The sequence below is a fragment of the Leucoraja erinacea genome, chromosome 26, assembly GCF_028641065.1.
Source record: "Leucoraja erinacea ecotype New England chromosome 26, Leri_hhj_1, whole genome shotgun sequence".
NCBI lineage: Eukaryota > Metazoa > Chordata > Chondrichthyes > Rajiformes > Rajidae > Leucoraja > Leucoraja erinaceus.
The window spans coordinates 25,939,214-25,953,935 of NC_073402.1; the positions used below are offsets into that span (position 1 = coordinate 25,939,214).

At 43.8% G+C, this 14,722-nt stretch overlaps 1 protein-coding gene across 9 annotated transcripts in view; it reads right to left on the reverse strand.

The window, feature by feature from the left end:
- LOC129709859 (phosphatase and actin regulator 4-like) overlaps positions 1 to 14,722 on the reverse strand; it is a 110,187-nt gene that overhangs the window by 32,828 nt on the left and 62,637 nt on the right. Inside the window, exon 1 of one of the 9 annotated variants that reach the window (XM_055656482.1) lies at positions 1,091 to 1,352. The exons of the other annotated variants lie outside the window; for them this stretch is intronic. Within the exon in view, the coding sequence (XP_055512457.1) occupies positions 1,091 to 1,175 (85 nt within the window). The 5' untranslated portion in view covers positions 1,176 to 1,352. Of the gene's footprint in view, positions 1 to 1,090; positions 1,353 to 14,722 lie in introns of those variants that run through there. 9 annotated transcript variants of the gene reach the window in all.

Below are 14,722 nucleotides of genomic sequence, written 5' to 3' on the forward strand. Positions count from 1 at the left end.
TCACTAATAGGGGCATTTGAAATCATTACATCAAAATATCCAAGCTAAAAGACAAGACAAACTACTGCTTACAATTCACTAGAATGTGCAGTGGCTGACATGAATGCTTTCCAGCAAGGTTAATACTCCAGCATCTCTCCAGAACAATCGATTGCAGTGAGAATACAAACCCAAAACATAATAAACCCCGGAATAGTATTTTCAAAATATTTCATTAAATTTGCCTTAAACCATTCTTTCAGTAATTTTTATCCAGAAGTGATTGTTTTATTGCAATGTTAGGTGGTGCCTATTATTTAAAAATCCCTAATGAAAACTAATAAAACGGATGCGCAAAGAGACAACCAGCTGTAATGCCAGGCGGACAAAGACTAACTTTAAGTACAAGAAAGGGGCAGCGGCGAGGGTAAGAGGGGGTAGGGGGATATGGTTATGAAAGGCAGGGCAAGGGAAGGTGGGGTCAGTGGGGGAGTGGGGATTAAAGGGGAGAGGGTTTTGGAGGGTGGTTCGAGGGTTTGGTTAGAGATGAGAACGGGGGGGGGTTAGATGAAGGAGGACTGGGATCGGTGAAGGAGCAAGGCGAGAGGGCAAGGGGGAGGTGGCGGGACGGGAGGAGGGCGGGACGAGGGTACGGCAAGAGAAGGAGGGTGTGGGAATCTGCCAAAAATAAGTTTGAGCAAATGAAAATCAGTGAAAGTATGAGCATCATGCATTGGAGAAATAAAATATGTCGGGAAGAAAGTGTAGGATTTTCTATCAGTCGAGAGAAGATGCGGAATATTCTTCCATCTTAAACGTGTGGCTGTGGCTTGTTTTCACTGACAGATAATGGTCGCTTTCATTAAAAAGAATTTGACACATTTTGTCTCATTTACAAGGTTCCTGGAACGCCCAATCCCTGTATACATGAAGGTACAACTTACACAAGGCCTACAGGTCTCTTTCTTAGCTAACACACCATGGTGTGAAATTTGAGCTGCAGCAGCCTTTTGGAGTCCTCAAATTCCTATCATCTCATCAGTTCACCTGCGCCAGAATGCAGTAACACCATCCAACAAACCGAACGCTCGCGACATCGCACAATACTTACCATAAACGTCTGCCTCACGCACCTTAGAAAAGGAAGCGTGCCCCATTCCAAATCTTCTTCCTGTGCTATTTATTTTAACAATCATGCAGTCCCAGGAACACTAACAATGTGGAAAATTTCAGTTGGACATAACAAGTCAGTATCAGGTAAGAGGCGTGCCCAGCGATTTGATGTGTTCTCCTTCTATTCTCAAGAGGTGTCCCTGGGTTCATAAATAAGATAATCTTACGACTTCCCGTCTCACCCGAATGCCGATCATTCCTCATTGCAGATTACGTGAAGCCAGAGGTTAGAGCAGGAGGAGCTTAGATCCACAAATCCAAAGAGAGAGGTGTGTGTATGTGCCTGCCTGTGTGTGCGTGTGTTTGTGTGTCTCTGCCTGTGTGCGAGTCTGTGTGTCTGTCTGTGTCTCTACATTCCCAGGTAAACATTTTAGTGGAACCCCAATTCTGCAATGCATACAATAAATTGTAAACTGACGTAGACAAAGACACCAGTTGAGAGCTCAGGTAAACCTTGTTGTTTGTGATTGCCATTCATTATTTTCCTTCACGCCCCATCCTGAAGCACTCTGTGCTTTGGGTTATGTGGTTGCAGGGGTGGGTGGGGAGGAGTGATGGGGTGGGGAAGTTAATGCTGTCAAAGCAACCAGAGTATTAAAAAAAAGTGCCTCATGGTAACTGCAACTGCACTCGAGATTGTCAAAGAATAAGGATACTTGCAAAAATGGAGTGCGGTGCAGATTGCAGAGTGACTCATGCGAGGGGAGTTTGATTATGCCAAATCTCAATTATCTAAACTATGGAAGAATGAGAAGGATTGGTATTAGTAGAAACAGAAAAGTGCAGGTGCTGCTTTAGACACAGGGACACAAAGTGCTGGAGTAACACAGCAGGTCAGGCTGCAACATTGCTATTAGTTTATTATTGTCACGTGTATCGAGATACAGTGAAATGCTTTGTTTATATGATATCCAGTCAAATTATACTATACACGAATACAATCAAGCCATACGCATGTCTAATAGGGTAATGCAGAGAGAAAAATACTAGGATGCAGAATATAGTGTTATCATGTTATAATTGTAGAGGAAAAATGTGTGAGGTCAGTAATGAGGAAGGTTGGGAGATCGGCATATGGGAGGACCATTCGCTAGTCTGATAACTCTCTGTCTCTCAGAAGAGGGAATGACCAGGGTGAAAATGATCCTTGACTAGGTCGGTTGCTTTCCTGAGGCAGCATGAAGTGTACACGGAATTGATGGCAGGAAGGCTATTTGTGTGAATGGATTGGGCTACATTTCTTGCGATCTTGGGCAACCTCAACGAAATGTTAAAAAAGATTCTTAGAGGGCTCTGTAGGGTAGATGGGGTGGGGGGAGCACACACCCTTTAGCTAAAGGGTGAGTTTCTTAATAAGTAATCTGCTGATTAGGACAGTGCTTGGAGGGTGGGGAAGGTTTGGAAGTTTCTACCCTGGAGGGCAGTGCTTGCTCAGTCATCAATTATATTCAACACAGCTCAATAGATGTCTAGAAGTTAAAGGAATTGCAATTGGATGCGAAAACAATGATGCAAAACAGATCAGCCATAATCTAGTTGAACAATGAAGTAGGCTCAATGGCTGCACAACATCATTCTGCTCCTAATTTCTATTCCTAAAGAAACTGAACAACAATTTAATTGTCTTTACATTTCCTAAATAAACTTTATTCAGAATTAAAAATATATACATAAATAAAAACTGTGCAAAAACTCTTCATAAGTCTAATGATCTAACTCATTCTGGAAGTGGCGGCGCTGCCTTGCAGCTGCGGCTCGCCTGTAGTCCGTTTGTCTTTTCTGTTTTTTGTTTTCTCTTGTCCCGTTTTTACAGTTTATTTTGGTTTATTTAGTTGTGTATGTGTGGGGGGGGGTGTGGTAACATGTTTTATGACTTCCTTCGGGGGGGGATGCGACCTTTCCTGCCGTATCCCCCGTCTCCATGTCCGTCTGCGCTGAGGCCTATCACGGAGCTGGCGGCCTCCAACTGCGACCAACCTCGAGGCTGCGGAGGCAGAGCCAGGACTTACCAACGAGGCTGGCCAACTTCGGGGCTGTGGTTGCGGTGCCACCCAACTTCCAACCCGACTTTGGAGCCTCGGAGGCTCGGCCGCGGGCCAGTGGACGACATCGTCGGGAGCTCGAGTTCTGTTTTCCGGAGCTCCCGCAACTACAGCTGCATCCGCTGGACTGGAGGGCGGCAGCTTCGGCAGCTTCGACCGCCCCGGGCTGCGGAGTTTGAACCGGCCCGCTTGCGGAGCACGGATTCAGCCGCGGGACTTACTTACCATTACCCTGCGGGGTCACAACATCGGAGGCTTGGATTGCCTCAGCGCAGAGGGAGAGCAAGGAGGGAAGAGACAATGACTTTGGGACTTAAACTGTGTTGAGTGTTTGTTATTTATTCTATGTTATGACTGCAGGCTAAACCATTTCGTTGCACTGAAAAGTGCAATGACAATAAATTGAATCAAATCAAATCAAATCAAGTTCTCAGTGTCTACACATCCAATAGAGGCAAGCTCAGCAGTGTTTGCACCCATCTTTAAACAAAACACACTTGCCACTCATGTTGCCCCCTTCCCTTGTATAAGGGGTGTCCACACAGGATTGTACTCTACAATGTTCAGCAGCGGAAGGATCCCAGACTGTGGTCCTCCCCTCAGAGCCTTGACGTTGGCTGCACCAAGCCTCAGTACGTACTCCTGCAGTCTACAATGGGCTAGTCACCAACGTTCCCTGAAGGACATCTCACCACGCTGGAAGACCAACCAGTTTCAGGCAGACCAAAGAGTGTCTTTCACCAAGTTGATGGTCTTCCAGCAACATCTGATGTCCGCCTCCAAATGAGTCCCAGGGAACAGCCCATAAATCAGAAGTCCTCTGTTACGGAACTGTTCGGGATGAATCGTGACAAGAACGATTGCAACCTTCTCCAGTCCCTGTCACCAATCCATACCCTGTGAAGAGGCGGGCATCTGTCTCTTCTCCTTAGCCGCCGTTTTGAGGGAGATAAGCATGCCTCCAGTTGGCAATGTACTGTTCCAATCTCTCCAGGACTCACATATCCCCTCCAGTAACCCTCTCCCATTAATGTAGTAGACAGTCATTCAGTGATAACATCCTCCTTTAGCTGATCGATCCTTGCGGCTGCTGAGGAAGTGTCTTAAATTCCAACAGAGCCACTCCAAAAGGATTAAATATGTTTCTGTCATAAATTCAGTGGTCTGTTAGGCATTTACAATTTTTTCTGCTTTTTATTTCAATATTCAAGAATTGGAGACAATTTCCTTCCAGTTATTCTGTGAATCTGGTATCTTGAGAAAAGCTACTATAAGTCAGCCACCATGAGAGGGCAGCCTAAGACAACAATAATTTAACGGAAATTGGCTACATCATAACAGGATAAGGCAGCTTTATTTTTATTTATCATTCGGTGGCACAGCGGTAGAGTTGCTGCCTTCCTGCACCAGGGACCCAGGTTCGATCTTGACTACGGGTGATGTCTGTACAGAGTTTGTACGTTCTCCCCGTGACCTGGTTGGGGTTTCTCCAGGATCTCTGGTTTCCTCCCACACACCAGAGACGTACAGGTTTGGAGGTTAATTGACTTGGTTAAATTGTCCCGTGTAGGATAGTGTTAGCGTGCGGGGATCGCTGGTCGGTATGGCATCGACGGGCCGAAGGGCCTGTTTCCGCACTGTATCTCTGAACTAAACAATGGATGTGGACATTGCAGGTGATCCAGCATTTCCTCATCTTTAACTGTCCTTAAATCAAGTCACCAGTTAAAATTCAACCACAATGATGGCACAAGACTCGTATAACCATATAACAATTACAGCACGGAAAAAGGCCATCTCGGCCCTACAAGTCCGTGCCGAACAATTATTTTCCCTTAGTCCCACCTGCCTGCACTCATACCATAACCCTCCATTCCCTTCACATCCATATGCCTATCCAATTTATTTTTAAATGATACCAACGAACCTGCCTCCACCACTTCCACTGGAAGCTCATTCCACACCGTTACCACTCTCTGAGTAAAGAGGTTCCCCCTCATGTTACCCCTAAACTTTTGTCCCTTAATTCTGAAGTCATGTCCTCTTGTTTGAATCTTCCCTATTCTCAAAGGGAAAAGCTTGTCCACATCAACTGTGTCTATCCCTTTCATCGTTTTAAAGACCTCTATCAAGTCCCCCCTTAACCTTCTGCGCTCCAGAGAATAAAGAATCTCAGATAGAGGCAAGGATGGCAGATTGCATTCCCCAAAGGACAATGGTGATCTAGACAGATTTTCACAACGATTCAGTAGCTTTGTGCTTCTGGCTAATGAAACCCAGATTGAACTGCGTGAATTTATTTTCCCATGAGTTTTAAACTAAGAGTTTCTGATTCAGTGGTCCAGAACTCTGGCTGATAATCCAGTAATTTAACCAGTGCACCACCACATCAATAATTTAACCCATATTATGCTCTCACCTTATTTCACAACTTTATTTGAGTATCCTTGCATGCTATCATATCTCCTTATCTTAAAACATCTCCTCATTGGGGCTGGAGTCCATACAATTCTGGCCTTATTTCCCGTGGCCATTTAATATCATCAACTGGTTGCATTTCATGCTTTCAACATCAGAAACATCGCAAGGGAGAGTACAAGGCATCATTTAGCGCCAAATCATAAATTAGTACACAAGAAAATGGAGTAGTCGGTCATTCAGCCCTTTGAGCTTGGCCCTGATCAGTAAAAACACGGCTACGCTACTTTTTGGCTTTAACTTAATTTTTTTGCCCAATCATCATTACCTTCTAAACTCCAGAAATTCAACATTCTCATTCTTGAATATACTTAAATGCCTCAGCATTCATAGCTTACTAGGAATAGAAAATTCCAAGGGAGGGGACTGTTTATTTTAGGATGAAGTGGCTGATCCCCGTGGGACTTTGTCCCTCAGTTCTTTAATGCACCAACAGGGCAAATGTCCTCATTGCATACCCACTTACATGCCTCAGTACAATTACCTCTCATTCTGTAAATCCGTAAGAAAACAATATCATTCTGCTCAACTGGGATTGAAGGTATAAATTAAGAGAGAGGGGCCAACGGGTTTAGAAAAGCAAATCTGGAGGCCCAGATGGACTGATTCACAACTTCAAACGGTGGCGTGAAGGAAATCTCGGATGTGGAAATGGAGTAGCATAGAGAAAAGGCATTTCAAGTTTACACAGCTCGGCAGGGGTGAGGCTGTCTACAGCATAATCTCCTGTGCACTGATCCTGCTCTGCAGCTTGTGCAATCACTAAACAACAACAAAATAAAAATGATCTTTGTCACGTGGATTATGCGGTTACAGCACATGACTCGTGACCGAGTCTCTTCCTTTACCCAGTGCTTCCCATTTACCCTATTGGGTGGGGAAGGAGGAGCAGCGAGTGTGAAACAAGTGTCTTGTACACCACTCACACAGAAGCTGATCCTGCTGCAAGTCCCTTGAGAAACATTTTATACATGTCAGGGATTATGGAAAGATGGCAGGAGAATGGGGTTTGGAGGGAGAGATAGATCAGCTATGATTGAATGGTGGAATAGACTTGATGGGCTGAACAGCCTAATTCTGCTCCATTCACTTATCGCCTTATGACATTACTATCCATTGAGAAAAGAATAATGTGACTGATCAATAATCGCAGAACTACGTTATAATAGATTTGAAATTAGTGATCCAATAATTGTGAAAATTACTCTAATTATAGACAATGATAATGATTTAAATTTACTTCTTGTATAGATGTTTTTAATGCAGCAATACATCATAAAATTTGTCACCAAGTGACAAGGAAAAATGTAGAAACAACGAACTCCAGATACTGGTTTCTAAAAATAGACACAAATTGCTGGGGTAACTCAGCGGGTCAGGCAGCATCGCTGGAGAACTTGGGTAGATGACATTTCGGGTCTGAAGAAGGGTCCCAGGCCGAAATGTCATCTATCAATGTTCTGCAGAGATGCTGCCTGACCTGCTGAATTACTGGAACACTTTTTGCCTTTTTTTTTGACTGAAGAGGATATAAGGAGGTTTTAAGTACCTACTTAAATCAGAAGGGGAGAGAGGCAGAAAGCTTAGAGAAGAAATTCCATGGGTAGGGCCAAGACAGGTAAATGTAAAACATTCTGTGGTAGGTCAGAGGCACATGTATTGAACAAAATTTAAATGACAAATAAGGACTGATGACTGGCTTTAAACTGTAATCTGGGGTGTTAGGAAAGGGGAAATTAGAGCTGACTTGGGGTGGAAGATTGCGACCATCACGTGGTCCGCCCTGTTTCGACTAATGCAATCAACTCGACGTGCACAAATGGAAGATCAAATAGAACAAGTTGTCCAACAACTTTAGGCTGTGCATGCCACACGAAAGAAGAAGAGAGCTGACTTGCACCCCTGTCCCGCCTGCAACTGGTCTAAAACGCCGCAGCGAGACTCCTGACGGGCACCCGAAAAAGGGACCACATCACCCCGATCCTGGCCTCTCTCCACTAGCTCCCTGTGCGGTTCCGTATACATTTCAAGACCCTCCTCTATGTCTACAAAGCCCGCAATGGGCTTGCCCCATCCTACATTAAAAGTCTACACACCCACCACTCCACCTCCAGGTCCCTCAGATCGGCCGATTTGGGGCTGCTGAATATCCCGCGGTCTAGGCATAAGCTTAGGGGTGACCGCGCCTTTGAGGTTGCAGCTCCTAGACTGTGGAACAGCATCCCCCTTTCCCATCAGAACTGCCCCCTCCAGCGACTCCTTTAAGTCAAGACTAAAATCTTATCTATACTCCCAAGCCTTTCCTGACGTCCACTGAGCGAGGGCTATATGTATATATGTATGTAGTTTGTTTGCTTATACTATTCTTATAACAAATGTAAAGCACTTTGGCCAACGAGAGTTGTTTTTTTAAATGTGCTATACAAATAAATGTGACTTGACTTGACTTGATAGGTTGCCTTTAACAGGTGGCAAGGCAAGGCAAAGATGGGGTGGGAGTGGCAGTGAACAGGGAAGTCCTTTTGAGAGAAAAAACAACAAATAAGGCAAAGGAAAATAATGGAAGATGCACGTTTTGGACATCATAATAATCTGCACGTTAGATACTAAATATTCATGAAGAAAGATTCGAATAAGGATCCAAAGTGAAATAAATGGCAGCTCAGCTCTTGCTCACTCGTGATTGCAAGACTTAGTGATGGCGTTAATAGTATTTCAAGTATCGGATTTCAAAATCCTCACTGAGTGCACCAGAAAAACAGGTTCTACTAGAAAAGGTGATCTAATGCAATATGAACGTTCTATTCCAAGTATGCAGTGGAGCGCAACATAGAGAAGGGCGGCACAAAATGCTGGAGTAACTCAGTGGGTGAGGCAGCATCTGTGGAGAGAAGGAATGGGTGACGTTTCGGGTCGAGAACCTTTTTCAGACTGATGTCTGAAGGGCAGTCAGACCCTCATGCTTGTGCATCATTTAGCAAGATCAGGTGAGTTTATAACTCACCATCACTTTTCTAGACCCACCCCTTATCCATTGATCCCACTAATGTTTGCCTTGAATATACCAGTGCTTAGTTTAGTTAGTAGATATAGCAGGGTAACATGTCCACGGAGTAGACCATCGATCATCAGTTGACACTATTCTATGATATCCCACTTGCTCACCACCCTCTGCACACTAGGGCAATTTACAGAGGTTAGACATACAAACCCACATGCGTTTGGGATGTGGGAGGAAACGGGAGCATCCAAAGGAAACCCAGGGCCACTTGTGCTGTGAGACAGCAGCTCGACCAGCTGAGCCCGTGTGTCGCCCATTCCTGGATTTTGCACAAGTTACACTGGTAGACAACATGAGAGCTTTACTCTGCACTGAAACTTGGACATAACCAGGAGAGTGCTCAGTTTGGTGTCCAAATTGCCAGAAATTCATTCACAGAGTAACATTTCTCACACCTGGTTAAACCCAAGAAGAGTATCAAAATAAATTGACAGAAAACACAAGCTGAACATGGCAGGAACTGGGGAAAATGGAGAGCACCAAGTCAGGCTCCAAGCTGCTCTACAGTATTTAAATTTGAGGAGGCCTCACAAAGGATTAACCCATACAACAAGTGGGCAGCCACAGGGACCTTGCAACAATCAATTGCCCGTTTAAATCACCAGCATGGCGGTCGTGCCATCCCAAGGAAGGTTATGGCTTGGGTAACAGTGGAGGAGAGAATAGAGGGGAAAAAGCCCACTATTTTGGAGAACTCTACACAATAAATTTAAGATTGAAAATGTAGATTATTTTTGTCACAAATTAGCATTGCACACTCAAAAGGTGTTCACAGCTGCCAGTCAGAAAATAAAGCAAACCCATCTTTGAGGTAACCATTATATTTGTAAATTGCTGGACTGTGTGTTCAACATTAAATCAAAATGTAAACAGCAGCCACAGTACTTCCAGGGTGAGAAAGAACATACCATCTCCAAACCATAACAGCATGACTACAGCCAAGGGCTGTTGTCCAGCTACACCCATGCTATATGTCACTAGGCTGCACGTATTGTTTGAGAAACATGCAAGTATTTACCCAAACATTTTGGGATTCTGCCAGTCACAGTGACAGGGAACTGGTGTCGATCTTGGTGTCAATATACAGACTGGAATATTTCCTAATTCTATTCAGCAATCCATTTCCCCCACAATCACACGAGAAAGGGCCCAAATAGCTGTGGAGGGTGCAGAGAGACAGAGAGGTGCAGAGGACTTTAAAGACAAAGTGCTGGAGTAACCACACACCGCCCCCCTCCCCACCACCAATCTGAAGAAGGGTCTCAACCCAAAATGTCACCTATCCATCTTCTCCAATTATGCTGCCTGACTTGCTGAGATACTCTAGCACTTTGCATCCCTTTGTGTATTAACCTGAACCTCTTTGTTTCTATACCATGTGAGGACATTGCTTGGGCTGGAATAGTTGGACTGTAGTTCTTTTTTTTGTGACAGTAGAGACAGTGAGGAGATTTGAAGTACATTAAAAATGGGAAGTCCAGACAAGGTGAACAGGAAGATCCTATTGCATCTAAGATTTAAGGTACACAGACAGAACAATTAGAGTGAAGTTGAATGAAGATGTTTTCACTCAAAGAATGGTAGGGGTCTAGAATCCACTGCCTGAAGGGTGCCTGAAGTAAAAAGAAAACTGGTGAAAATTGAAAAAGAAGTCTGAAGAAGGGTCTCGACCTGAAACGTCACCCATTCCTTCTCTCCAGAGATGCTGCCTGTCCTGCTGAGATACTCCAGCTTTTTATGTCTATCTTCAAAAAGAAAACTTAACTGATTTGGAATGTCTCTGTTGCAACCTACAAAGCAAAAAAAAAAAAAAGCCGGGGAGTGGCATTAGTGACAACGGTTATTTTTGGCTTGGTAAGGACATAATGAGACAAACTATCTCCTTCACTGCCATGGTATTCAATAATTGCGGTAAGACCCTTCCTTTGGAGTGTTTGTTGGAAAGTGCCAGCCAGATTCAGTTAGTAACTCTCCTATTTCTTAGTCAGAAGATCTAGGTGGGTAAGACCTATCTGGTTGCAAAGCTTTGGAATTCGCTCCTTAAACTTTCCTCCACTAAAAAAAAACTCCTTAAAACCTATGCTCATAATATCTCCTCACGTGGGCGGGTGGGTGCCAAATGTTGTTTGGTGTCAATCTTACAAAGTGTCGTGAATGGTTTACTGCAGGAAAGCAATGTATAACTGAAAGTTGCTCTTCACACCCTGGTGACAGAGCAGTGCAATTTGTAAACAAGCAACCCTCTCCAATACCATCAATGTGCTGTACTGAGAAGTTACATTCCAGACCACCAGGTGGTGCCGAACGATGGCTGCCTCGTCTTGTCTTCATCCTTCTTTGTGTTTTTAGGCTGTTGTAAAATGTATGTTTTAGTTTATCTTTAGTCTTATATTATGTGGAGGGTGGTGGGGTAAACATTTTCTTTTTTAATCTCTTTCCTCGACGGAGATACGCCTTTTCCGTGTCATATCTCTGTCCGCACTGCGGCCTAACATCATGGAGCTGGCGGCCTCATGCTGGGGATTGACCTTGAGAGCAACCGGTACTGCAGATTAACATCGTGGAGCTGGCTGTCCCTGTCTGGAATCAACCTCAGGAACTCCAACCGCGGGATCCTGCGGACTTTAACATCGTGGAGCTCGCGGTCCCTGGCTAGGGACCGGCTTTGGGAGCTCCAAGCAGCAGGTGCTTTACCCCCCTGATCATGGAAGCTTCGATCGCCCCGCCACGGGAGCTTCGATCACTGACTGCGGATGGTTCAACTACCCCGACTGCTGGAGAAAAGGGGGAAAGAAGATAAGACTTTATTGCCTTCCATCACATTGGGGAATGTGGAGGAGCCACTGTGGTGGATGTTTATGTCCAATTTTTATGTAATTGTGTCTCTTGGTGCTTTTTTTTGGTATCCTCATATATATCAAAATATACTTGGCTAATAAATTATGATTATAGGCATCCATGTACTATTGGGAGTGAATGGAAAGAATCTTGCAGTACTATTTAAAGAAAACAAAATCCGCTCTGTTTTCTGACCAATCCTTAAGCTTCAGCCACTATCACTGAAATATATAATTGCTACTTGTAGACGTTTGCTGCATGGAAGTTGGCAGGTGCTTTATCTGCATTAGAATGGAAAATACACGTTAAATTACTTCATTGATTGCACAGTATTGTACTTTGTGATGTCCTCAGGTCACAAAAGCTTAAGTCACTGGTGTTGAAACCACAAGCTTCCGAATGAGAAGGGATGTCAGTGAATTATGAATTAGTTACTATAATAACGGTCCTCAGGAAACATTGGTCTATAATTAATGATAGTTATTATCCGGCCTTCCAGGAGACTTACTGTATGATAAAACCCCTTACAGAAGACTGTCAGCGGGAGTTGAACCTCAACAAAACCAAAAATGAATTATTGATCTTGTTAAGAAGTTGGCTGAGAGGCAGGAGATAGTATAGGAAAATCAAGGCGGTTCTCCAATTTGCAGAATGAGTCAGTACTTCCATCACACTGTCTTTCGATATATTCATCTTTTTATTAATAGCTTAATTGACAGTTTTAAAACAGCAACACTAGATTGCCTTTCTAGGCAGTGTCATGGATGAAAGGATGAAATTGTGCATTGGTTAATCGGGAAAGTCCAAACTTTGCCATGGATTTCAATGTAGACAGCAGACTAAAATAGGACAGAATTATTGAAATCATGAGAAGCTACAAACTACAGAGTTTATGGATCAATATTAAAATGACAAAAAAAAAAACCAGAAAGATGTGCAAATATTCAGCAGATCAGATAATGTCTACAGGAAGTGAAAAATAAAATTAACATTTTAAGTGCTACCTCAAATGCAGCCAAAGCTTAGCTTTTTCAGCATGTTCTATTTTACTTCAGATTTCCAGCATCTTTATAATTATGGCTGGGGCAGTGAATATAGAAAAGGATATGAAGTAATCAAATAGTGTGATGAAGCACTGGCCTTTAGATATTAAGGAATAAACTACATGGGGTAAACAACGTGTAGAAGTTACTCTGCAACTATGCCAAGCATTGGTTGACCACATCTTACTCCTACGTACACACACCGCAGGTGTATGGTGGAGAGCATTTTGACTGGTTGCATCGTTGGCAACTCGAGCACCCAGGAATGAAGGAGACTTCAAAGTGGTGAACGCTGCCCTGTCTGTTGCGGGTACTAACTTCCCCACCATTGCAAGGATCTAAAAGAGGCGTTCTCAAAAAAGGCAGCCAGCACAATCAAAGTCCCACGCCACACACTCATTTTACGCTTGCAACTGTGAAGATACAGGGATCTGAAAACTGTAACATCCAGGTGCAGGAACAACTTCTTCCCAACAACCATCATGTGAAAAGTTGAGCTCATCAGATGGACAAGATGTAAATTGATGTTTCGAGTTAATCCTGCATCAGGATTATTTTCACTTAATGGTTCCACAGGTTCTCAATCTCTCCATTATTCTTCCCTATTTTTTCAAGAGAGATTTACTCTCACCAATAAACTCAGAAATACGGCACTTCTAGTCTAAAATATTGCTCAACTATAAAGGTTAGCTATTCCTGACACTGAACCCTGCCCCCGGTGCAGATGGAAGTCAATGCTCTGGCAATTATCCTGTTTTTGGAAATAAATCTGCCCACTATTGAACCGACGTAGTTCAAAACAAAGTGCCGGAGGAACTCAGCATGTCAGGCAGCATTTGGGGAGGGAACGGACAGATGAATCGAAATGCCGGTGGATCATTCCCTCAGCAGATGCTGCCTGCTGCTGAATTCCACTTGCACTGTGTGTTTTGCTCTGGATGCCAGCATCTCTGTCGTCCTGACTTACATCAAAGTTCAGTTAAAAACTTGTCTCCAACCATGCTTCCATTCCCTATTCTATCCACATCTGCACATCACCCCCCCCCGATAAACAAAGCTGCCAGATCTGAGCAAACGGCTTCTAACGTTGTCCAAGGGCAACTAGTGCGTAGCAAAGGGGAAAGAAGGACTATTCAAAGCGAGTTTGTTTTGTGTACTCATTTTCTATAGATACAGAATATTAGAATTTGATGCCATGCTTATCACATTCTCAGGAATGTCAAGGCTTCTTTTGAACCAATGCCCTAGTTTTGAGGAGTATTATCCACTGCAGCTGCATCTGCATAAGTGAACAAGGAAGTACCAACATAACAGCATAACATCCCCGCAGTAGTATAAACAATTGATTACTCTGGTGGTACAACACGACAGCATCAGAGATTTTCTTCCAAAACTACCACGGGATCCTTTTAATATGAATACAGGAATACAAGTTGTTTAGGCTGAGTGTTTAAAGCTACTGGGCACAAGGCAATTTTACAAAGATAGACACAAAGTAACTCAGCTGGAGTAACTCAGTGGGTCAGGCAACATCTCTGGAGAAAAAGGATGGTTGACGTTTCAGGTTGGGATCCTACAATTTAACATAGGTTGGTTCCATTGATGCATACATCATTTAATTGATGCAAACATCAATTTAAAACATGACTGAACCATACTTGTCCGGTAGGTATGAGCTACCTGATCTCATGTGACACAGGGATCGTGCAACGGAGTGGGGCAGGAACGTGGAGGAGGGGAGGAGTTTGCTTCCTCGAGTTCAGCAAACAAATTCCTGCTGGCAAGCGCAAGCTGAGGTTTGACCATCCTTGATGAATCAGCCTTTCGACACTGACAAACCCTACAGGTTTACATAAGATGAGTGGGATGAGGTTCTGTATGGCAAGTGGTGCCTAAGGAATTGCACTCAGCAGGGAGTCACAATCTTGCTCAGCTGATTGTTAACGGCAACAAGAAATGATCTATCCTTCTGCAGTAACGTCCCCATTTTAAGCTCCCGTGAAATTGGTTTATAGTGAGATCGGTCTGGGTGAGCCTCTTCCTGGAGAGAGACAGGACACCAGGAAAAGGCGACGACATTAGGAGCAGAGGCGTCATAGCACACTGAC